At 39.4% G+C, this 26,116-nt stretch overlaps 1 protein-coding gene across 7 annotated transcripts in view; it reads right to left on the bottom strand.

Moving 5' to 3' along the window:
- LOC115648353 (protein dopey-1) overlaps nt 1-26,116 on the bottom strand; it is an 89,273-nt gene that overhangs the window by 43,374 nt on the left and 19,783 nt on the right. For 3 of the 7 annotated variants that reach the window (XM_030555817.1, XM_030555820.1, XM_030555821.1), the window contains 10 exons: nt 24,842-24,951; nt 22,133-22,241; nt 20,454-20,574; nt 19,110-19,229; nt 17,255-17,369; nt 16,724-16,753; nt 15,679-15,912; nt 13,899-14,517; nt 8,022-8,296; nt 5,187-5,339 (listed from right to left, as the gene is read on the bottom strand). In XM_030555817.1, coding sequence (XP_030411677.1) covers nt 5,187-5,339; nt 8,022-8,296; nt 13,899-14,517; nt 15,679-15,912; nt 16,724-16,753; nt 17,255-17,369; nt 19,110-19,229; nt 20,454-20,574; nt 22,133-22,241; nt 24,842-24,951 — 1,886 coding nt within the window. Of the gene's footprint in view, nt 1-5,186; nt 5,340-8,021; nt 8,297-13,898; nt 14,518-15,678; nt 15,913-16,723; nt 16,754-17,254; nt 17,370-19,109; nt 19,230-20,453; nt 20,610-22,132; nt 22,242-24,841; nt 24,952-26,116 lie in introns of those variants that run through there. The other 4 variants (XM_030555818.1, XM_030555823.1, XM_030555819.1 and 1 more) reach the window with 3 other exon arrangements.

The raw sequence follows: 26,116 nt of genomic DNA, 5'->3' as shown, positions 1-26,116 counted from the left end.
AAAATATAGGTAAATAAGTACACAATAAAAAATAAGTATATCCTATTAATATTTGGTCAGATGAACACTATGAAGAAATGGACACATGGTTTTAGTCAGATTCTCCATTTTCTTACTTTACCTAAAGATGGTTCTTTATTACCAAGCCTGTGAGGCAAGAATAGATTGTCATTGCAAACACACACACACACACACACACACACACACACACACACACACACACACACACACAAACAAACAAACCCCACCTATGTACAATTTTAAAAAATAAGAACATTTAATATAGAGGACAAATGCATTTCTTACAGGTCATACAGAAGGTGACAGAAATAGAGAGTGATTAGGAGGAAAGATGTGACGCTCAGCTTGTGAAAAAGACAGTAATCATTCTCATGGAAGAGGTACCAGTACTTAAAAATCATGGCATTGAAGACATCTAAACACAGTTAAGAGGGAAAAGAGAAGGGGCTGAAAACAGAACCACGAGGGACACAGAGGTCAGCATGAGGGGAATATAAAGAGTGTTATAAGAGGGCTTTATCTGAACATAAGTAAATTGTTAATAATTAATTAATTAGATGCCAGCAGATGGTGCTCAATAATATGTAGCATAGTTCCTGGGTTTTGTAGGATCAATAAAACTTGTGCACAGTTTGTGTAGATGATTTCCACTGGCTGCTCTGTATATCATGTTCTTAACATGGTGTCAAAATAAAAGTCTTTACTGCTTTAAAGTTTTTGTTGTGGCTGAGCAGAGGCACTCAGTGACATCAGTAATGACTCAAATATCCCATTACCTGCTATGGAACAAATACATGGAGATGTCTATGAAAAATGGAGCTACTTCCAAGCCTCATGGACAAACTGTGAAGTGGCTGCAGGACTGAACAAAGAAAGCATGGCAGGCAGAATGGCTACTCTGAATAAAGCAATGGGTAAGGACTGCTTTGCTATATGTCAGCACTTGAAGCTGGCAGATGAAGACAGGCAAGATGTAAATAAAATCTTAGATGCTTTAGAAAAATACTTGTGCCTAAAAAAATTATAATATATGAGAAGTATATTTTCCTTACATCTGATCAAAATGAAACTCAAAACTACAGACCAATACACAACCAAGCTGCACCAGTTAACCTTGTCACGTAACTCTGGCAAACTTACAGACAAATTTATTAGAGATCATATAGCTGTAGGCATGAAAAATACTGGAATCAGAACACATGTTGCAAGAAACTTAATGCTGCTGCTGTCTACTGCAGCAGTGAATAAAATAAACACTTACAAATCTGAAAACATTAGAAACCATGTCAGATATACGGCACCACACAAAATAATGGCAAACTCAGACTAAAAGAATAAAAAGAAGCATGGTCTGCAAAGAAAGGCAAGAAATACATATATTTTTCAGTCACCTGAGTGGTGGCAGATGTGGATTCAAGTCCGTCCTTTGAATCGGACAGAGACAAGATCTGAATTAATATCTTCTTTCTCCCAACAGAGTGCCTTAATCACCATGCAACAGAGTCATTTTCATTCTCGCTATCTCTTTGACCCAATGAATAGTGGGGATTCATAGCTGGATCTTCCACATCCCAGGCAAGAGGCCTAACCAGTGGACTGACAGTTATAGCAGAGCACACACACACACAAACACATACGACTTTCTGAAGCTAGCTCTGAAAAATGAAACTACGGGGTCAAATTTGTAGATGGTTTGGGTCGGCCAAAGCTGCATTTTTCAGCAAATAAACTATTCATCTGAATAAAAATGTCCACCTCTTCTTATGATACTCTGAAACATGGCTGAGCAAGACAGACCAATATATTCTGGGAAATATAGTATATCTGATGATGATTGATGACTCTCTGGATTATTCGGAAACAGATCCCTTAAATTCAACAACAATTTCTCTCATTGAATGCTGTGAAGCCCACTTTGCCTAGCATGGAATTCCAGATACTTATTAAAGATAATGGACCTCAGTTTGCTTGTCAGGAATTTGCACAATTTGCATCAGCAGAATTTGAACATATCACATCCTTTCTGCATCACAGCCAGTCTCAGGAAAAGCAAAAGTAGCTGCCAAGATTACCAAGAAATTGCTAAGCAAGGCATACTGGGATAATAAAGACCCATGGACAGCAATAATGGATTGAAGAAATATACCAGTAGAAAGCCAGGGCAGCAGTCCACCACACAATCTCATGTCACGCCACACACTGATTACTGCCCGAAGCAAATAAACTTTTGAAGCTAACAGTAGCAGAAAAGGTAACAGAAAAATTAAAAAGTGTCAACAGCAAAACAAATACTATGACAGAGATAGAAAAGAGCTCCTGGAACTTCTAATAGGACAGCCAGTATAAAGTTCAATCAGCACCTAAAGACAGAGACAAAGGATGGAAGGTAGGGACAAAGAGTAGCACCAAGGTTTGAAAGGATAAGATTTTTTAATCACTACCTGTCGATTTCTCCATATACACACAAACAGAAAAAAACATATTTTCACTGATAAAGGAAGAAAAATGCTGCCTGAGAATTTAAGAGTTTGATTTAAGGATATTTACTTTGTATATTTTGACGTGATGCTGACATTGTGTTTTAATAGTTATAAAGTTTTGAATCTCAAGGTTTGTTTTATTAAACAATTATTGTCTGACTTTCCCCTCATAATTTCCCGCAACTCTGAAAGTTTAAACAGAGAAAAAAATTAAGAAAGTATTTATTTTTAAACATCTATATTATCCATAGACATTTTTTTAAAAATCTGATTCTGCCAAGTCTAATCATACTTGGTGACCGGGACACGTAAGGTTCGAGTGGCTATTTAATGGGGGAGGAACAACGGAACACGGCAGAATTGGGTTTAAAAGCCAAATGGCTGCGTTTATTCTCCTTTAATTAGTAACGGGGACAAGTTACAGCTTGGGCCAGGGAAAAACAATTTATCAGCTAGAGCTATTATCTATTTAAACCATACACTTCTTCATAAAAAAAGGGGAAGCAAAGGCAGGGAGTATAGGCTATAAAAGTAACCACTTCTTCAATACACAGAATAAGGAACAGAAGAAAGGAGGCAAGGAGCAGGGGGAGTTAGCAAAGGCAGAATACTTGCAGAAGTTACAAAATATGTACCACGCTTCAAATACAGCTAACCAGCATCATAGGCACCAAGTACATAACGAATTAGGGGACGTGGTTTTATTTCGATGACATGACATGAACCGGCAAAATCCGGAGGAGACTCCTGGCTGACAGGGTGATCAGGCCTCTGAGCTAACATGTGGGGATTCCTACTGATTTTGGCGCGGGACATAGTTTTGTTTGGGGGTCCGTACTCGTGTCAATTTCGGATTGGTTCCCTATCTACATGTGTCGGCATTGGATTGATTCCTAGCTCCTTCACCTTCTGGGTTCCGGGCTGGAGCCCCTTACGTCAGCAGAGGCTGCACTCGGCACACTGCCTTCTTTGTCCGAGACAGGCTTTCATGTCCATATATGGCTCACGGGGGGTTCACGCGACACACTACTGGTGCATCCAGCACACTACTCCTTTGTTCATGACATGCTTGCACGTCTGCACACGGATCTGCTCTGACCAACAACTGGCCAGGCCGACAACTTGAGCAAGGGTTTAGGGTTGCGACACTTGGTAGAATGCAGACAATTCTATAGCCCCAACCGTTATTTCCTACAAGAAATCGGGGACTAGTCGCTCTCAAGAGTTGACCCAGGTGAGTTCCAAACAAGGATGCAGATGTAGGGGAAACTGGCAATGATTGTGAGGTTAGTTCACCTACTAGCAGAGCACAGGAATTGGCAAAGGTAATGCCACAATATCTAACAGCACAGAAATCTCCTGAGGGCAAGTGGCAGGAGAAGAAAGGGACTCAGGGTGGAACCACACAAAGTGGAAGGGATGTAAGCTTGCTCAATCATTTGAAAGACTATATAGCTAATTGAAACTGCTCACTTTCTATTCTAGGAAAAGAGATGTTACAAGAATGCTATCTCTATATATAAACAGTTAAATGAAAAAAGTGCCAATACATAGTGATCAAGAACATGCAGAAAAGTTCTTGGGTTTTGTAGGAGTAATAAAACTTCTTGTGATGCACTGCAAATGGCACTGATTGAGCTTTACATCAGTTCTTAAAGATCATCAAAGGAGATGCTGAATGAATTATAAAGGCAGAATGAGAACCAGGAAGTCAGAGTCACAGGAGCCTAGAGAGAAAAGGTACCCAAAGTAGATAATGAGCCAATAATGTTAAAAGAAGCAGATATATCAGATGTCTTATTAGAAGCCACTCAAGGTAAGAAGGTTGAGGACAGAAGAGACAGAGACCTCAAAACAACCAAAAAAAGAAAATGAATGGCAAGGATAGAAGAGACCAAAATCGAGTGGGCCCCAAAGGAAAATAAGTGAGGTGGTCTGTAAATAACTAAATGAAGAGAGGAGGGACCCAAGGCCACTGCCACCACTTTCTGGAGGAGTGACAAAAGATCTTCATGGAGGGCATAGCAATGAGAAAAGCTAAGCTGGAAAAAGAGTAACAAGTTTTGAGAAGAGAAATGGAGACGGCAGAACATGCCAACAAATAGATCGCTTATCAAGGCATACTTACTGGAGAAGGAGCAGAAGTTATAGGATTTGCTATAATGTTGGTCAGAATGCAACAAGAGAAGAGAGCAGGAGGAAGAGTGGGCCTAGACTGAGAGAGAGCTACAAAGGGAGAGAGAAAGGGCAGAGGATGAGGTGGGAAGGAGGATGATTTATGTCTGGGACTCAGGTACTTGGATCTCAGTTCAATTCCAAGCTTTACCACAGACTTCTGTATGATTTTGGTTATGTCATTAAATCTCTCTGCACCTTAACTCTCCATCTGAAAAATGGGGACAATAACACTCCCTTCTCCCTTACAGAGGCATTGTGAGAATAAATTAATTAGTGGTTATGAAGCACTCAGACACTAAGATTTGTGAGAGTTCACAATTTTATAAAAGTTATAATTCTTTATATATCAGTGTGTATATATATATATATGTGCACATATACATAAAATAGCTCAAACTGTCTTTGAGCTACCAAGTCCCTTACTTGCACATATCACTATTACTACATTTCCTGATGGTTCCTTTAACTCACCTTTTAATAATCACACAAACAGGAAGGAAGATTTACCTTGTCTCTGTGGGTCAGCTGCTGACTTATAACATCCTCACAAATGCTAGAAGATGGAACCAGGTTGTGTAACTGGTAAAAGAGCTCCACACTCTTCTGATGATGTTGAGGAGTTCCATCACCCAACTGGTCCCACAGAGTTAAAGCTACATGCTTTGCAAATGAAAATATATTTTAAGTCAATGAATATCTTGTATTTTTCTGAAGAATTACTAGCTTTACACAATGAAAGGGACGTATGCAGTGTCAATGAAAAATATGAACAATTGGGGGAAATTATGTGATTATGCATTGCTTATATCTCTACAAAAGAGCCAAAAAACACTGCAATACCCTACTGTATAAAGTTCCATAAAATTTCACCATGAGGATGAAGTACTTAATAGTTTACTTTTGTAAAAATAGAATATTTCAGTACTATGATAATTAACTACCTACTACAGAATATTCTTCTGCTGAGGATTTCTGATGACTCCTGAATCACAAGAGTGGAGCTAGTGTAATTTGTCTCCAGAATTCTATATCTAATATTGCAATTATAATGTAAAATTAAAATGTTTCTTTTGTAAATAATTTAAAAAACAGTTCACACTCTATAAGTAATTAGTAAGGCTGTCAAGCGATTAAAAATTAATTGTGATTATTGCCCAGTTAAAAACATTAATTGCGATTACTCGCACTGTTAAACAATAATAGAATACCATTTATTTAAATATTTTTGGATGTTTTCTACATTTTCAAATACAACACAGAATACAAAGTGTACAATGCTCACTTTATATTTAGTTTTTATTATAAATATTTGCACTGTAAAAAAGAAACTTAAATTCACCTCATTGAAGTAGTGTAATGCAATTTCTTCATCATGAAAGTTGAACTTACAAATGTAAAATTATGTAAAAAAGAATAACTGAACTTAACAATAAAACAATGTAAAACTTTAGAGCCTACAAGTCCACTCAGTCCTACTTCTTGTTCAGCCAATTGTTCAGACAAACAAGCATTCAGTGTTGGGGGAGGGCAGGACACAGGCGTGGGGAAGTAAGTAATGACATATGCAGGAGAAGGGCCTGGGAGGACAGGGGGTGACAATGGGGAGGAGCAAGCAATAACTTGTACAGGAAGAGGGTGAGGAAGGTGTCTTGCTGCTGCATCTGGAAGGGTGGTTTCTGGTACGGCACTGGCCAGGCTCACCTCCTTTTACTAAGCTAGGTGGGCTCCCTTCAGCTGAGTGAGCCCTTGTTTGCAAGGGAGGGTGGATTTTACCTCAGGGACTCATCACACTGCAGGGGAGGAGAGGCTGGTGCAAGGAGGTGGAGCTCGTCATGCCCATGTTCTCTGTGGGGTAGCCCCGGAGCGAGCAGCCAGCTAGCATCAACAGGGTACAATGCAAGGGAGCTGGTCCCAGGAGTGAGGGGCCAGCCGTGAACAATAGGGCCCGGACTGGCTAAGGTGACCATACGTCCCGTTTTGGCCAGGACAGTCCCCTTTTTCAGCTCTGTCCCTCCCATCCCTACTTTTTTGCCAAAACAGGGCATTTGTTCCAGCTGCAAGGGAGAGCAGACAGTGGCAGCTGTTGCCTTGGGATCAGCAGAAGGCAGCACTGCCCGCTAGCAGGAAAGTGGAGAAATTTGCTGCTGGCAGGCAGTGCTGGCTTCAGAGCTGACCCCTGGGTCGCAAGGGATCAGCCTCAGCGGCAGTAGGCGCAGAGCTCGGAGGGGGCAGGGAGGAGAGGAGATCAGCCTCAGCTGGGGGAGGAGTGGAGCTTGGGGGAGGGGTAGCCCCCACCGCAGGCAGCATAGGACTTAGCCCCAGATGCGGGCAGCACGGAGGGGGAAAGGGGTGGCCCATCCCCGGGAGGCATGGGGAGGGCAGCTTGGATGAGCCCTGCAGAGGGTGGGCGGCTCTGGCAAGCCCTTGGCAGTCCTGTTTTTACTTTAAAAAATATGGTCACCCTGGGGGGTGATAGGGGTGTGTGTTAAGACCTCTACTCCTCTACTGGAGCTGGGATGAGAACCATGTCTTTCTCTAGCCCAGTGTTTCTCAGCCTATTGAACTGGTGACCCCTTTCACATAGCAAGCCTCTGAGTGCAACCCTCCTTATAAATTAAAAACACTTGTTTGTACATTTAACCCCATTATAAATGCTGGAGGCAAAGCGGGGTTTGGGGTGGAGGCTGACAGCTCGTGATCCCTCATGTAAGAACCTTGCAACCCCTTGAGGGGTCCCAACCCCTAGTTTGAGAACTCCTCCTCTAGCCTCTTCTCTTCCCACCCTCGGGTGGCGGCATGTATTACCAAGCCTGACCAGACATAGGTTTTCCAGAGCAGCTCATGCTGCCCTCCTGCCCAGAGGATCTGCGATTAAAGCATGTTAATAAAATTAACACATGGATTGTGCTGTGCCTTAATCGGACATGTTAACAGCAGTTAATTGACAGCCCTAGTCATTAGTATTACCTCCTTTTTGTTAAATCCTTATTTACCCAGAACATTTTCCCTCAGTTTCATGTCTTGGCTACCTCTCACATCATCTTAGTCTAGTAACTCACTTCTTTCATTTATATTTCCAAAAGACCAATTCAAATTGGCTGTTTATACCTACACTGTATGGAACACCTTTAGTAGTAGTGGCTAAATATTTTAATTTAAACTGTAAAACAGAAAATAGCAATTGTCATATCACCCAGTAAGGAAGTTTTATTCCATAACCTAAGAAAGTACAAGAAGGGCAAGGCTGTTGATACAGACTTGGAAAGAAAGTGTGTCTTCTTATTGCTGGAAATACAGTCTAAAGGTTAAATAAATGCCTGGGCTGTAAGATGATTACTGTACCTTGAAAAAATCTGTCTTTTCAACCATATATCTCAGGTTGCCTTGAGTAAGAGGAGGTCTGATAACTACAGCAACTCTTCCTTGGTTTGGACTTAGTGGCTGTGCAGTTTCCACACTGTTTAGGTTTTCTCCAGTGACAACAGCAACAGATTGAGTCAATCCAACCAAGTCCATTATAAGAGAAATAGCAATACCTTGAATGCTAAAATCACTTGCTTGTCTACAAGCATTCATAAGAGTCTGAAGCCACAATGGAGGCTGTACTTGTTCACAGTCTGAAATGAAAACAAAATAAATATTTTCCATTACAAGTGAAACTGTTGTATTGCAAATTAAATTTAATTCTGTTCTGCATACCTACTATACCTCACAACCTATAGTAAATCAACTCTGCAGTATCTTTTAACATCTGTAACCCATCTGTAACATATTTGTAACCCAATCTTGTAATACTTATGTGAGAAAATGATTTGTACTGTCAATAATTCTCTCTATTTTTAATAAAGTTGGTATTTAAAAAGAATTCAAGCACCATAATGCCATACTTCCTTTTTAAATTATGTAAAATTTAACAAACAAAAATGCAGACAAACAAATTATAAATGTGATATTACTATACTAATTTATATAGCACCAGAAGATGTACATGGCATTTTACATTTAGCCAATGTGCCAAACGAACATAATCCACAAAAAAGACAATAGAAGATACAACTCACAGAACAGCAAGGTCATTTTCTTATGGTAAGAATAAACACACAATAAACTCTTATGTACTATATTTTTTCTTCTATTCCACAAATTGTCCTGCTTTCAACACGACACTGCATTACATCCCGATATATTTACAAATGTGTAAAAGTCCACAAGTCAGTCCTAGCACCGCTAAGTCAGTTTCAGTATCTCAGTTCTTTAGAGAAAAGTGTATTATGACCTTTGACGTAAAAACTGAATAAAAAGGGAAGAAGAGAAAACATATTCTTTGCAATTTTAGCTCAAAAATAGGTGGGTTGAATGTATTTCACACCTTCTGGAGAGGACTATATTCCTATAATATGCTAGAGTACACATTGCTTTTATTTGTTCTCCTGACATTACTAATATCTTCAGGAAATTATCAGGAAAGAAACAATGAAATATAAAATCTTGCAACTTAATATTTTGTTCCAGAAATAACTCCATGGTTTATTTTGTCAATGTCCACTAAATTTACACAAAAAACTTACTGCAATACAATGCAAAGTTCATAATGTGAATTGGACTCAAGTAAAAACCTCTTCAGAAACTGAGCATTAAGCCAGATTTTACACAAATGTATATATATTTACCTACTCACATTCTCCCTTCATCATCGTGAAGTGCTTATGAGCTAATTCAATTTAAACGAAATGGAAGATAAACAAAAATAGGTCTGCAAATAAGTTTGTAACTAGGATCCTTGATTTCAAAAGGGCAAACTCTAAAAAATTAAGAGAATTAGTTAGGGAAGTGGACTAGCCTGAAGAACTCAAGGATCTGAATGTGGAGGAGGGTTGGAATTACTTTATACTAAAGTTGCAGAAGCTATTTGAAGCCTAGTTATCAGAGCCGTATTAGTCTTGATCTGTAAAAAGCAACAAAGAGTCCTTATGCTCCAATACATCTGTTAGTCTTTAAGGTTCCACAGGACTCTTTGTTGCTTTTTATTTGAAGCTTGTATCCCAAGCAAGGCAACAAATTTGCTGGGAAGGATTGCAACCAAACCAAGCATCTCAAGGACAAAAGGATATATGCCGGCCATCAACAAGGTTAGGCTGGAAATTAAACAAAGGTTTCTTACCATCAGCAGAGTAATGTTCTGGAACAGCCTTTGGTGGGGAGCAAAAAACCTAACTGGCTTCAAGGCTGAGCTTGATAAGTTTATAGAGGGGATGGGATAATGAGATTGCCTACAATGGCCTGTGGGCCATCTGTGACTGCCAGTAGCAAATATCTCCAATGGCCAGAGATACAGGCGGCAACTTCCAGATTTCCCGGGGGGCGCTCGACCCCCTGCTCCGTCCTAGACCCCACTCCCACTCCACCCCTTCCTCCAATACCCCACCCCCACCCCACATCTTCCCACCCCTGCCCTTCCCCCTTCCCCCCAAGGGTGCCCCCTCCTCAACTCGTGCCTCTCCATAGTGGGGAGGAAGGGGCATGACCAAAAGGGCAAGTCACGTGTTTTATAAAACTAGGGGGTTTTAAAAGCCGAAAAAAAATCACGGACAATATCTGCTTTCCTTCAAAATTTGTTGTGGTTTTTTTTAACTGAAAAGCTGAAATTAGTCTGCCAAAACCTGAACATGGTTTGGGGTTTCACAAGCGTGGGGCCTAATATTTGCTGCTTGCTGTGTTTGTTTAAAGAAACAACAAAAAAATCTGCTTAAAAAAAATCCAAAACTTTTGAATCATCTCAGCTTGAGCCCATCTCAGTCAGAGATTTTTCCAGGTTTCTGATACTCTGCTGGCTTCCTTGACTCACATCTGTCTCCATAACTTTGGGTTCATTTAGCTTAGAACAGGGGTCGGAAACCTTTCAGAAGTGGTGTGCCGAGTCTTCATTTATTCACTAAAGTTTCATGGGCCAGTAATATATTTTAACGTTTTTAGGAGGTCTCTTTCTATAAGTCTATAATATATAACTAAACTATTGTGGTATACAAAGTAAATAAGGTTTTTAAAATGTTTAAGAAACTTCATTTAAAATTAAATTAAAATGCAGAGCCCCCATGACCGGTGGCCAGGACCCAGGCAGTGTGAGTGCCACTGAAAATCAGCTTGCGTGCCGTCTTCGGCACACATGCCATAGGTTGCCTACTCCTGGCTTAGAACATAAGAAAATAAGAATGGCCATACTAGGTCAGATCAAAGGTCCATCCAGCCCAGTATCCTGTCTACTGACAGTGGCCAATGCCAAGTGCCCCAAGGGGAGTGAACCTAACAGGTAATGATCAAATGATCTCTCTCCTGCCATCCATCTCCAACCTCTGACAAACAGAGGCTGGGACACCATTCCTTACGTTTCTGGCTAATACCCATTAATGGACTTAACCTCCATTAGTGTATCTGTTTCCTAGAGACTGCCTCCACGGAGTCTCTCACAAATTGGAGACCGTTACTGTGGGTTAGCTCTTTAGTACAGTTTATGTACATACTCCAAGAACTGAGCATTTGAACTTGTTCCAGAATCTGGGATAAGACTATGTTGTGCAAACTGAAATGCTCAAAATAGCCCATGCATGTGAATGGACACAGGGTGCTAAAATTAAATTAACCCAGGGGTTCTCAAAATGGGGGTCGGGACTCCTTGGGGAGTCACGAGGTTATTACAGGGGGCTGCAAGCTGTCAGCTTCCACCTTAAACCCCGCATTGCCTCCAGCATTTATAATAGTGTTAAATATATAAAAAAGTGTTTTTAATTTATAAGGGGGGGGTCACACTCAAAGGTTTGCTATGTGAAAGGGGTCACCAGTACAAAAGTTTGAGAACCACTGAATAAACCCCTCTGGAGCCTCGGGGAAGAAAGGGGGGGAGGGGCTTGGTAGGGTTGGGAAGGAGGTAGGTGGTGTAGGATATTGCTCTTCTCATGTGATCCCTCCCCCATGGAAAAGATAACAGCTTGGCTCTGTGTGTTAAATAGCTATCTGCAAGCTGCAAACTGCTGAATGAGCTTTAGGATAGGGAAGGCTGTGCCTCCCCAAACAGCCTGGCCCTGCCCCCTATCTGACCTCCTCCCACTTCCTGCCCCCCAACTGCCTCCCTCAGAATCCTTGATCCATCCTGCTCCTTGTTCCCTCACCCCCCCCAAAACTACCTCCCCAACCACCATCCCACTCGTTCCCTGTCCTGACTGCCCCGACCTCCAGCTGAATCCTGACAGATCCCCAGAATGCCCACGATCCAATCCCCGTTCCCTGTCCCAATAGCCCCCCCAGAACCTCTGCCCCCTCCCTGTGCCCTGACTGTCCCCGGGACTCTCTGCCCCTTATCCCCCCCGACCCCCTGCCATGCTGCTTACCCCCTCCTCTCCTGAAGCCTCAGCACACCACGTCCAGGAGTGGCCCTGGACAGCACTGTAGTGGCGTGGCTCCAGCGGGGCCCTGGAGCTTGCAGCCCTGCCCCCTTACCACGCAGCTCTGAATAGGGTGCTCAGGCCCCACCCGAGCCATGCCGCTTTAGCTTTGTCCAGGGCCGCTCCTGTACTCGGAGCGCTGAGGCTCTGGGGGATGAGGGAAGGCGGAGGCTGGGGCTGGAGCGTTCTCTTAGGGGCCCCGTGGGGCCTGGGGCAAATTGCTCCCCTCTCTGGGCGGCCCTGGGTCAGATTGGCAGTGACCCTGGGAGTTTTTTGCCTTTTTCCGTAGCATGGGGCATGGGTCACTTGAAGGTTTAAGATAGAGTAAATGGTGAATTCTCTGTAACTTCAAGTCTTTAAATCATGATTTGAGGACTTCAGTATATTATAGGATCGGGTAGGTGAGGTTCTGTGACCTGCAATATGCAGGAGACTAGATGATGACGATGGTCTTTCCTGGCCTTAAAGTCTATGAGTCTAACAGAGAAATGCAGGGCTGGAAGAGAACTCGAGAAGTCATGTCCAGCCCCCTGTGCTAAGGCAGGAATCAGAAAACCTAGACTAACCCAGACAGGTGTTTGTATAACCTGTTCTTAAAAACCTCCAGCGATGGTGTGATAAATAAAGGCGGGGAAGGTAACTCCCTCTAATGGATACCCAGCCAGCCAGTTAGCTGTAAAATCCATCTTGGTAGCTGTTGTTTACTTGCTTTATCTGTAAAGGGTTAAAAAGTCCCCAGAGTAAAGAAAAAAAAAAGGGCTAATCAAAAGAGCCAATGGGAAGGCTAGAACTTTTTAAAATGGGGAAAGAAACTTTCCCTTTGTTTGTGGTTGTTCTCTGGGCTGCAGGTACACGGAGTAGCAATGCTATAAGCAGAAATGCTGTGTAAGGTTTGAACCAGGTATGAAAAATTATTTTCCATATGTAGCAGGACTCATTGGGCTAGGGAATATTTAGGTAGACACGATCAGGTTTTTTTTTTTTTTATTGTGGCTTGTGGATCTCCTCTGGGCTAACCCCAGATGCTTCTGTTTGTTTGTAACCTTTAAGCTGAACCCCCAAGAAACTATTTTGGGTGCTTACTTTTTGGAACTGCTCTTTTAAAATCTAGCAAAAGCCTAAGTTTCAAACGTGTTTTCTTTCTTTTTGTTTTTAATAAAATTTACCTTTTTTAAGAACAGGCTTGGATTTTTGGTGTCCTAAGAGGTTTGTGCATATGCTGTTTGATTAGCTGAAATAAACTCTTGGATAATGTAAATTTTACTGAACTGAAATTTATAATTTACAGGTTATACATTTGTTTCACAAGGGCATAAATATGGATAACAGTCTAAACTATTAAAAAAAGAGTTAAAGGCATGTTTGATGTAATCTTGTCACTATTCCACAAATCTATTCAATGCGTAAATACATTCCAAGGCACAAGAAAAGCACTAGTAATGAAGAACCCTGATGGATCCATGTATTATGTATTTCACACTTGTACAGCAGAATCTGGAAACTGGGTTGCACTTTAAGAGTCTTCCATGTAATACATATTCATTACTCAAAACAGACATTTATTAAAAAAAAATCACATGAAAACATCAATTTTCTTATAACCGTATTAAAAATATTTTAGTTTCTAAAATGTAATCCAAGTCATAAAAGAAAAAAAAATCTATGTCCCTACAAGGAACAACAAGCAACAATGTAAATATTCATATTTTCTAAAAAACAGTTTAAATTAAGAACTGAATATACTAGAAAAAAAAAAAGGAGAAAGTAATAAAATGTTACTTACCAAAATCAGATTTCTCAGGATGTAATTCTGATGTATGGTTCCCCTCTGCAATATAAACCGGAAAACTTGAACATTCAAGATATAGCTGACATGCAGCAATAAAGGCAGAAAGGTATTCTTTTGGCGTTTTATTTGTTTTTTTTCCTTTAGCATCTCCTTGTGATTCTCTATCCCATTTTGCAGGTTGTCCTTGCTCTCTAGTGAGGTCCACTTGAAGCTCTGTTGCCAAGGGCTGAGACAAGGAATTACTCTGAATTATATACAAGTTGATAAATCTAGTTAAAAATTGTTGGACATACTCCAAGCAGCACTGCATTGCAGTCTTTTGGATCATCTTCCCACTTTGAGTTGCTGACCCTTGTGTAATTATGGAAGGAGGGTGTACAATGGTTTCTTCAGATCCCACAGTTGATGCTGTCTCGGTCTCTGAGGATGTGCTACCTATAATAGGGATACCAGGTGCTCCATGGCCTTCGCTCAATGCTCTGTCAATGTCATCAGCTGTATCTGCCTGGTACTGTACAAACTCAGTAAATCCACTTTCTGATGATCGACTACTTGGAGGATTTTCACCATCTTCGAATACATCATGAGGATTTTCAATTGAAAATGATGGCACCTAGTTGAGATAAAAGTACAGATAACCACAGATTAAACAGTAAAAATGAATGTCACTAATAGTGATAAAAGATCATTAACTTCTTTCCTATTTTGAAAAGAATGGAAGTTCTGAGTTCTGTTTAGGGTTGCCAATTTTCATTGGACATATTCCTGGAGGTTTCATCACATGACATAATCTTTAATTAAAGATTCATCTTTAAGTCCTGAAGACTCCAGGCCAATCCTGGAAGATTGGCAACTCTAGTTCTGTTCTATTATAAAGTTTTAAATTATGTGTTATATACTTTTATTGTTGATCTCTTCCATAAATTTTCCTGTCAAAATCAAGTTTTTAAAATTCCCAAAGAAGTATATTTACATGACATGTCACCTATAAGAGGAGATATCGTCTATCAACAGAAATATATGCATTTTAAGAAGATTTTAAACAAAATGATTTATATTTTAATATGCATTGAGCGAGAAGGGATCAACATGATAAAATTATAAGTCATTTGAAAAAAATCCTGAAATGTTAAAGAGAGTCGAAGATGAGGCACTAAAATTTACAGTCATTTTAGCTCTTCTTTTTTTAAACGATCTTTTAGTCTTTAGCTCTTTTCTATTACGGGGTCCTCAAGGAAGGGTGTGAGTATGTTAAGTTAAGGTACTTATAATAGGAATTATACCAGCAGGAGTTTTGAAATTTTTTTACTGTTTTGCAGTTATAAATTTCATAGCATTTGTTAACTTTTTATTGAGATTAACAAAAATTTTTTATCAATTTGGTATTGTCCTCAGTGTAAGTGCTTTTGCCAGGCACCCAGAGAGTCCTCTCTTGATACAGAACTCTGAGTTCTTGAGCCCTGTAGTCTGAATTGGACAAGAACCTATAAATCTTCTGGTTGGATGTAATCAGTGGCAAGCCATAACAGCTAACCCATCAAATTCAGGTCAACAGTGGAACTTGAGGAGACATACAATATTATACTAACAAATTCACCAGAAGAAGGTGGGTCAGGTTTTTGAAAGTGTTCAGCATTGGCCTAACTTGAAATCACTAGCGAAATTTCCCACTGACTTCAATACTAGCAGAGTTGGGCTAACACTGGGTATTTTGAAAATCCCACACTTTACACAAAACTAACACAGAAGGATGCAAAGGATATTAACAGATTACCTTTTTATCTTCCCATTCTTTGATGGAGCTGTTGTGTCCACTTGGAAGCTGCAGAGTACCATCTGTGCCTGCAGACAACAGCGGAGGTTGAACTTTACTAAGGATCTTTGAGCAGAGCCTGAGGGAATCAGTTAGTTCCGACAAGTGCAAAGTGTGGAGATGGCTTGTCAATGCAGAAATCATTCTGAGCAACAACTGAGGCAGATGTTCTGTTTGTATTTCAATGTAAGTCTCCTAACAAAAAGATAATAAAATTGAGAAAGTGTCTGATAAACCCCTAATAAAATGTATTTACTATATCAATACAGTAGAACCTTAGAGTTACAAACACCTTGGGAATAGAGGTTGTTCATAACTCTGAAATGTTCATAACTCTGAACAAAACACTGTGGTTGTTCTTTCTGAAGTTTAAAACTGATCATTGATGTAAGGCAACTTTGAAACTTCACTACACAGAAGAAAAATGCTGCTTTTAACCATCTCACTTGAAAAGAAACCAGCAGAGATACAATTTCCTTACCTTATCAATTTTTTTTAAAACTTTCCCTTTATGTTTTAGCAGTTTATGTTTAACACAATACTGTACTGTATTTGCTTTTTTGGTTGTTGTTGTTGTCTTTTGCTGCTGTCTGATTGCGTACTTCTGGTTCCAAATGAGATATGTAGTTGATCAGCCAGTTCATAACTCTGAGGTTCTACTGTACAACATCACATATTTAAATTTATTCTAAACTTCTTAACAATGCAAGTGGCAAATAAAGTCTAGAAGTCCTCCAAGTCTGATATCCTATACATTAACTTTATGAAGGATAAAAGGGAATTGTTTTTCAGTATATTTTTAATCATTGAATATGCTCAGCATCTTCAGAATTTTAAATCTCCTTCATTTATACTACAAAGAGATTACAAAGAATTTTATAACATTGATAGGATTAAAAAATTACCCCTAATTCCCTTTGTATTTAAATTTTCTCAAAATAGAGATTTAAGAATGAAAAGTATCACATAATTAATAACTAAAGGAAAAACAGGCTGAATACCATACCTGACACAGCACTCTCATACTTCTAGTAGGCTTTGAAATGAGAAAGCAAAATAATTGAGGAGAGAAGACAGATACAGGGAAAAAAAAGTTCTAGCAGTCTTCATCAAATAAACCAATATCAATAGATAAAAGAAGATAAATATCTTACTGTGACATTCAGAACAATTAGCATCCAATGAATTGCATCATCTATTTATCGTATAAAACCGCAAAGCAACAGGTTACATTTGTAACTAATACAATGTAAATTTTAGAGAAGGAAAAGATGGGATAAAATTCAAAACAGAATTAGATGACAAACAAGCTAACAGAATTTGCAAGCTCATGCACCAGAAGAACATAAAGATTGATTTGTTTATGTAACAAAATCCATCTAATTCACCTAAAACCTTTTTCACTTCTTCTAAAAGAATCTACCAATTTACGCTAACCTCACTTGTAGACAAGGTTTGCTTTCAAAAGTGCTTTATAATCAGAGTTCAGAAGTATTGTCCTCATATACCTACAAGCAATGAAGAAAGGAATTCTTACCAAAGAAACTATATCCAACAAAAAATCCACTAGTAGGCAGAAATTGGTCAGGGGCAGCTCAGATGACTCATTACCACCTACAGGCCCAGTCTGAAGTCTAGCATGCAGTGTCCTCCTATGAAATTAAAATATGTTATTGTTGTTTTTGTTTACATAGGCCACGATTAACTAACAAATTAATTCATACGTGCGTACGTCAAAGATGCTGCATAAGAACAAACTAGTAACCTTTTGTGGAGGTAGCTAATAGAAAATAAGCATTTGGCCCAGTTGTTCCTTCTTCAACAAACAGTTGAATCAGTTTATAGATGACCACACAATTCTTATCTATCTGAAATACAAAGGAAGTTCAATATTTTATGAAGGGCAGCCACACCATTGTGTGCTGTGACCCATCACATCTCATAAAATAAGCAAGGCTGGGCTACAGGAAATTGTTTTGATAAATCCATATATCTTCCCCTCACTTGGTGGTTGCCTGTTTTCTTTCACTCAGAAATTCAGAATCTGCTTAAAACACAATAAAATGGAAGAAATTCCCCTCCCCACCAAAGGTGAATATTACCAAATAGTAACCAATTTCATCTCAGTTTTCAGGAAACTCAGACTTTCAAGGAAGTTGCTATTATTCTGTGCCTCAGACTGGCAACTTTATGTATAGTGCTCTCAAAGTCCTAGTCTGAAATCCATAGATTTCTTCTAATTAAAATTCCCAGTGTGGGGAAAAACAGCTTTCCATGCAGAGTATCATCATGTAGCTGAAATTTAATACCCACTTATAAATAGTAACTTACATTCATATATTTATCCTTGAGAATCTCTCAAGGCTCCTTTTGCCATAATTCTGACTTAGTGGAGGTAGCATTGCCTTGAAAGGATATGAAGGACCAGTGAAAATACTTTCTAATTTTCTAAATGCTTTTGAAATTTGAACAAAGATCATGACTCAATGCCTAAAAAGAGGAACACCTGTAAGGAACGATCTCTCCAGGTAGGAGGACACTAGTTTCTCAATCCCAGATCTGTACAGTATTTTATCAAAAGAGTCCAAGCACTGTAAGCACATCTTTTGCTAGCCATGCAGACTGTTGATCAGAGAGAAAAGTTTTCAAAACCCTTTTGGGACACAGGCTAAGCGACCCAATAACTAACACCCACCAACACCCACACACTTCTAGCTAATCTTGTCAAGTATATCATATGCTACAAATAATAAATTTATAGGAGGATACCTTGATTACATGGCCAGTAAGTGTGTACCAATCTACCCAAAATCTTTTCTTGTCACTTTTTCCAAAGGAATTTACTCATCCATGCTGAAGAAGCAGTGGCAGGAATACAAGAGAGATCTGCAGATTTCTCTTACTAAAATCAAGTTATCAATCTCTTGATTATTCCCAGATCAAGAAAGGGAACTAAAAATCATCTGAATCTCAGAAATTAGACCTGGTCTATACTTCAAAGTTTTACCAGTTTAACTACTTTGGTTACAGGATGGGATTTTTTTTTTTTTTTTTTTTAACTGAAATAGCTATACCGGTAAAAGTCCTAGTGCAGATACAGTTATATCAGTATAAAGTGACTTATATTGGTATACTTATTACCCTCTCCATGCAGGAGTAGCTATAACAGAACAAACTACCTTTATACTGATATAACTGCATCCACGTTAGGGGGATTTCATTGCTTTAACTATACAGATACAGTTAAACCAATACAAGTTTCTACGATAGACAAGCCTTTGCAGGTAGAGTACAATTGTTAGTATATCTTGTCCACCTCCCTGTCAATACACAAACAAAAAAATGTAAAACCAACTTCACTTTTACATTTACAGCAATTAAATATAACTTACCTACAACATTCTTCAAACCAACGAGCAATGTAATCCCACATATAATAAGGCTCAAAGGAATTAAAGAGAAGATTGGCAGTTTTAATCAGCTCTGCAGTTTTCTTATTTTCCCTCAATTTGCTAAAGAAAATAAAAAGCAGTAGTACAATTTAATGTATATTACTATGCTGTGATTTAAGTGTTATGCAGAGGCATATCATTCTGAGCTTACTCACTGCAACGCTGATATTAACACACTGGTTCCCTCCCACTCCATTAATGGCAGCTCTTCAGCTGGGCATGCACTATAGCTCTTTACATCATGTCCTTGCATGGTTGCCATACTTCTTGCTCATCCCTTTGTCTCAGATCTGTTTTCCCATTTTCTACTTATTTTTACTGGATCTGGGTTCTAATTTTCATTCTTCTTTTTCTTTATTTTATTTTTCTCCCCCTTCCCTATCCTCCTCCAACATTCTATTTCCTTCTTTGTCTCCCTTTAATTGTCCTTTCCACCAGCTGCCTCTCCCTCTGACTCTATTCTCCTGGTCTCTCTACTGCCTTAGTTTTGCTCTCCTTTTTTCTCCTCCCTGATGGCTTCTTTTTCTCTGCCACTCCCATAATCCAGAGAGATCTGTACTAGATCTCTTTTGTTGTCTCTCTTTGTGTGCAAGAGCAGATCAGAGGCTCTCTAACCAGGTGTCTATCTCTGCAGCCTCCCAACTTCTGTTGCTTCATCGATGCAGCTTCTCTTCATGTTTCCAAAGACAAGTGACATAAGGGGAGCCCATCTGTTGCTCCCTCGTTTCAGCCGTATCTGGGAAGCGATTCTGCAGTGGGGGCAGGAGTGGATCACTTTCCCCACTCATACCATCTTCTTCTCTCTGCTGACACCTCGCATAACTTCACCTGCCAGCCTCCCACCCTCTCACTGCTTTTCTCATGAGTGCCAAACACGGGAAAGGGAGAGCTCTTAGAACTCTCTTCCTGCCCCTCCATGACACACAGCATTCACATGGAGTTCTGCATTCACATCAGTAAATGTACATTTACAGTAAACAACTGCAAAACAGAGTGACTGATATCGGTACCTTTTTAGCACAGTAAATGTCATTAAAAAATAAATAAAACTATAGATGTCCACTCCATTATGTCCCAAGGAAAAGCTTCAGTTGAGATCAATGAGAGCTTTGCCATTCCTTTCAGAGGAGCAGGCTCCTAGATATTGCTGCATATTTAACATGCATTCAGCAATAAACGGTATTTAAGTGCTGCTATTTATTAATGTTTATATTTAAAATGTAGCGGTATATTATTTTCCGTTCAAGAGGAAGCATATGTTATATTCTTTTCTTTGTATTCTACCTGCTTAGTTGCGTGTGATCTTTGCTGAAGGAAGGTTCCATCTGAAGATCCAGCTCAGCTTTGCATTGTGTATATAATGTTCTAAATACTTCAATCAATACATCTTCTAAGATTACAGGTCCTAAAGTGACCATGAGAAATAGCTGCAATGACAACCTTGTAAAATTAAGGACATTCGAATGATCAGTACTGAACCCTAATCAAATAATTGACATTTACAGTTTCATTGACTAAAGCCACAAAATCACTTTTACTCAGATAACTTACAAAGGTGAACAGAAACCCACTTATACACTGTGTATTCTTATGCATGGTAGAATTTAAAGCTATACATATTTTATACAATATTCTATTCAATAGGATGTGCAGGAAATTATCCATGTGAGTCCTAGTATGTTAAAATTATCTCAAAGTTAGATCTTGACACCTCATGATGAAAATTTACCTCAGAGTGTAAGGTAAAAAATTAGAAGTAAAATATTTTGAGCATCTTTACTCTGATTCAGTTGAAGTGGGTTCTTCTCCATTTCTGGCTACAAGTGTGCAAGAAATCTTTGCATCAGACTCACATTAGATTCCAACAAACCCCTGAGGTTTAAGAAAAGCATCTGACTTTGAAATGAGTTGCATAGTCTTCAGAGGAGAAGAACAGCTTTCTGTGCTTTCTCTTGCCTCATCTTGCTCCCATTTGTGGGAATCCCACCACTGATCTGCAGAAGCGAAGTCTGTGTTGAATCTGCCAAACCAATTTGCCAACATAATCCTCATGGCTGTGCTCACTTCATTAAATCTTAATGTGTGCAGTATCAATAAGATTTAAACTGACTGGCTCAGAAATTACAAGTGACTGAAAAACCAAACTATGGTATATGATTAAAAAAAAAGTTAGACTTTGACTTCTCAGTCATTCATGATTTCTGAGCCAGGCATTTTAAATTTTACTGACACTGCATATGTTAAGATTGAGTGAAGCGAGAACAGCTATGTGGGTCATGTTGGCAAAATTCCATTCATATGTATCATCTCTCCACATCCCCCCACTTTTAATTTCCACTTACTGTGGATGATGTTTGTAAATATTAATAAGCTTAGTTACTTGTTTGTTTATTAAAAGTGACTATACTCTTTAAAAGCCAATCAATTCTTACTGATGAGCTCTTCATGTACTAGAAAAAATGTGATATTATATTTTTAATATTTCAAAAGGTGCGTGTGTTGGGATAATGAGGAAGGGGCTTGGGATCACATGAACAGTAGCTATTGGGATATTTTTCCCATTTCTCTGTAACAGTGTGGTGGCTATGGTTTGTTTTTCTTAGAGAATTAAGAATCTAAACAGCATTCCCATCAAGATTCAAACAACTTTGGGAAGTTCAATTTTGGGGCCTAAACTACTTCTCAGCATTACTTTAACTTCAGATTTACTGCATGGAGCAGAACAGTTATGTTTTTAGGGGGACGTGAGAAAGTAGTATGTGATTAGATTGGAAGACACTATATAGTCCAACTCTACCGTCTATTTACTGCACATTTCTTTTTGCCAAGTGAACACTTGAGCATACCTACTACTTTGTTAATATCCTCTGCTTAAGAACGTTATCCAGAACATTGCTTTATAGGCATCATTTTTATAAAAATGTAATGAAAAATATATTGAAGGTTAGAATATATGAGAGTACCCAGTTCAGGTTTGTCCAGTAAACTAATAAGAATCCGAAAAGGCTTTAGATCCTGCATCATTGTGCTCTCTTCTCCATGTCCATTAACTTGTAAGATTCCCACCATTGCCTATAAAAAGCATAAACAGATCAGAAAATCAAGAAGAAAACAACACCTTCTGAAACAGGCATTATGAAAACATGCAAAAAGGGGAATTACTCACAGTGGAGGAGACCTTTTTTTCTTACCTCCCATGCAGCTCATTCTCCATACCTAGGCATTCCCCTTATTGTTGATAACATCACATTCTATTCCACAGAAGTGGAATATATTCTAATATTTGTAGAAGGGTGGGGAACACACAGTCTAGTAGCATAAATAGAGGCTTACTCAAAATTTCTTAAGAGTAATGAACAAGGGGTATAAAGTGATGATGTAGCTCAGGGGTAGGCAACCTATGGCACATGTGCCACAGGCGACACGCAAGCTGATTTTCAGTGGCACTCACACTGCCTGGGTCCTGGTCATCAGTCCAGGGGGCTCTGCATTTTAATTTAATTTTAAATTAAACTTCTTAAATATTTTGAAACCTTATTTACTTTACATACAACAATAGTTTAGTTATATATTATAGACTTATACAAAGAGACCTTCTAAAAACGTTAAAATGTATTACTGGCACATGAAACCTTAAATTAGAGTGAATAAATGAAGACTCGGCACACCACTTCTGAAAGGTTGCAGATCCCTGATGTAGCTACTCGAGAAGGTAAAAAACAAAAAAAATTAAAGACAGGGCTGAATAAAACAGTAATCTGCCTATTCAGGATGCACCTTGACTGTCAGACTATTTTCTTTAGCTCAACTGCATGGAACAAGTAGCAATAAGATCTTCACAAGGAAGGGAAAACAATGAGCTCCTATACTGAAGTACTTTATTCCATGGCACCAGAGGCAGAATAAAACTAACTAGACTCTCACAAGCTATTTAGTTTCTCTCTGCTGCTGGCACAGCAATCTGAGTAGGAGCTAGTGCATTTCTTCTACAGCTTCTAAAAAAGAGAAGAGGAGAAAGAAGGAAGAGAAAAGAGAAGACAGTGGGAACGAGACAGAAAAAAAGGTTTGATCTTTCATCTGCTAAGAGGTAAGTATCACACAGTATCTTGGAAAATCATCTACACCTGAACACAGAGGTGAGTTCTCCCCTTTATTGGGAAAAACAGGTATCCTCTACCTTGGGCATGGTTGCTAAGAAAAAATGGAACTGGATTGTATAAATATTGGCACCCTTTCTAGCATCCTGAGAGAGGGAAAAGATTAAATGGATAAAGGCATCAGTCAAGACATCCAGGTGAATGAAAGACACAGGAATGGATTTAATAACTTTATTACCATAACTTTATTACCTTAACAATGGGCAAGGGGTGGAATGCACCCACTCGCTCTCACAAACAGGTATCTCACTGGGCCCCTTGCGTTGCTACACTGCTTCCTCCATATAACCAATAATTCAAGGTCAACTCTCTACAGCCTCCCACTAGGATTCAGCTCACTTATGAATCATCTTGCCCTTCCCTCCACAAGAAGGGCAGAAGGTTCCCAGGGGGACCTCAGCCTTTGAAGACGTACAGTCTCCCCTTTTCACAGGAAACAGACCAGCAAAATCCCAAGTCTCATTACATCTGAGAGCTGGTCCTTTTAGCTCATATTCACAATAGACATCAGCCAAGACAAGCTGAGATGACCTAACCCTTTCTATATTAACTCCTAATGTTAGAGTTCCCATTCTTTCTTACTCCTTTTAACCTAACTGTGCCTCCAAAATGCTGTGAGGAAGGCAAAAACCCCACTGGACTCTTTCCATTGTAGCCCAATGGAAAAATTCCTTCCTGATCCCCAAAACTGGTGGTCAGTCTGACCCAGAGCAGCCTTGAAACACATCTCCATATATCTTAACTAATGGAAGAGAGGGTGAGGAATTTATCGAGGCAAGTCTGCCTCCAGATGCCCAGGAAGGCTTTAAATGGAGGCGGGAGGGTTCTGAGGCCAACTGTCTCCACCATTAGCCTCCAGTCAGCTAGCCAATAGGTAGCAGAAAAGCCTCCCTGTCCCTAGCATAGTCCTGCATGTACCAGAGACCAGAGGAAGGGCTCTCCTTTCTCCACTTGTGGGGACTGGTCATTCCCTGCTAGTCTAACCAAACTCCCTCTCCCCCACCGCTGAGACAGGGAGGGACATTTTTGTCATCTGTACAAGTGGGAAAGGGGCCTCTCCAAATCTGTTCTGTGGATAAGCAGACTTCAGTCTGCCATGCTGTCAATCAAGTATCTTCCATAACTGCTACTCTGGCTAACAGAGAGGAAGCAGTAGAGGAGAGATGGGATTAAAATACTTCCATATAATATTATTGTTTTAAAGAAGAGAGTGCTAGCCAATGTTTCACACTAAGCTTTTTACTGAAATCTAAGAGTTCTAGAATAATTATTTCTTTTACCAACAAGGATATATTACAAAAAGGCAGACCACCTAAAATTTCCTCATAAAAAGACAGAAATTACATGAATATATTGAGATGGCCAATTAGTGGACGAGGAAACCGCAATTTTTGTCAAGACAACTCTTAACAGAAAGAATATTTTTACAATAAGGTTTGTTTATAAGGATTTATACTGATGCAAAGAATAGTTTCATAATGAGTAATGTAAAAAAACCCAACATATTACTGATACCTGGACCAACATTTCCTTAGAAAAGGTATTGAAATAGTAAGTGGCATGTTCCTCAGGATTGTTCTGTCTTGTGCTTCTAGGTCCTACAATAGCACCATTATTATCAAAACCTTCAAGCAAACAAAAGACATGACAAATTAATATTTATCTTCTTATGTTTTCTTCGTCAATTTTTTAAAACAGTGGATCAACTTGCACTGTTAACTTACCAATTTGTAGTCCAAGTAATGTCGGCAAGAGAAAGACCATTTTACGTAGTTTAATAAAAGAAGCTAATTAAATGGAACAAAGTATTAAGCTGACTGCTCTGCGAGTATACTCTGGACTTTTAGTTTTCATTGAACACACTGCTAGCAGGGCCGGCTCCAGCGTTTCTGCCACCCCAAGCGGTGAAAACAAACAAACAAAAAGCTGCAATTGGCTCTACCGCCGTCACTTCACTGTTCGGCAGAAATTTGATGGCAGGTCCTTCCCTCCAAGAGGGACTGAGGGACTCACTGCCGAATTGCTGCTGAAGAGCCGGATGTGCTGCCCCTTTCCATTGGCAGCCCCAAGCACCTGCTTGCTGCGCTGGTGCCTGGAGCCAGCCCTGACTGCTAGATAGATAGTTACATTACTTTTTACAAGAAAAATGTAGATGTCAAAAAATACAGTATGTTCTACAATATGCATCTTCAAAGTCAATGTACTGTAGCAGCAGAAACAACAATTACAAAGAACCGTAGTTAACACTATTGAACGCTGTATAGCAGATTTTAAACATCAGAGGACCACAGAGACCAAAGCCAATGAAGCTACTGTCCTAATGTTGTTATTCTAAATTATTTATACACGTAAAAGGAATATCACAGTTAACTAGTAAATCATTTACAAAAAGATTAATATGCTAAGGAAAGCAACTTGATCACTGAAAAATTATGTGAATGAAATATTTAGTTTCCTCTCTGAAAATTTAATCTTTTCTTACGGAAATTCAACATTTTCCTGATGAGCTTTTTAAAAAAAAATAAAAATAAAACACAAGCTGCTGAAAAGAACAAAATTTCTTCAGAAGTGGTTTTCATATTTTCTGCTCAAGAATGATGAAAACAGAAGTGTAACAGGTCCTCTGCCCGCCCCTCTTCCTGGGGCCCACTGGCTGCCCCAGTAAAGCACAGAGAGGCTTTACTTCTTCTTCTGCAGCACCCATGACTTTATTTACACATGTTCTCCCACTACCAGTGATACACTATATACAGAGCAGGCCTTACTGTCTCCTCTTCCACACAGAGTCTG

The sequence above is a fragment of the Gopherus evgoodei genome, chromosome 3, assembly GCF_007399415.2.
Source record: "Gopherus evgoodei ecotype Sinaloan lineage chromosome 3, rGopEvg1_v1.p, whole genome shotgun sequence".
In the NCBI taxonomy this organism is placed as follows: Eukaryota; Metazoa; Chordata; order Testudines; family Testudinidae; genus Gopherus; species Gopherus evgoodei.
The sequence above is the reverse complement of the archived record's forward strand: the minus strand, read 5'-3'. Positions and strand labels throughout refer to the sequence as shown.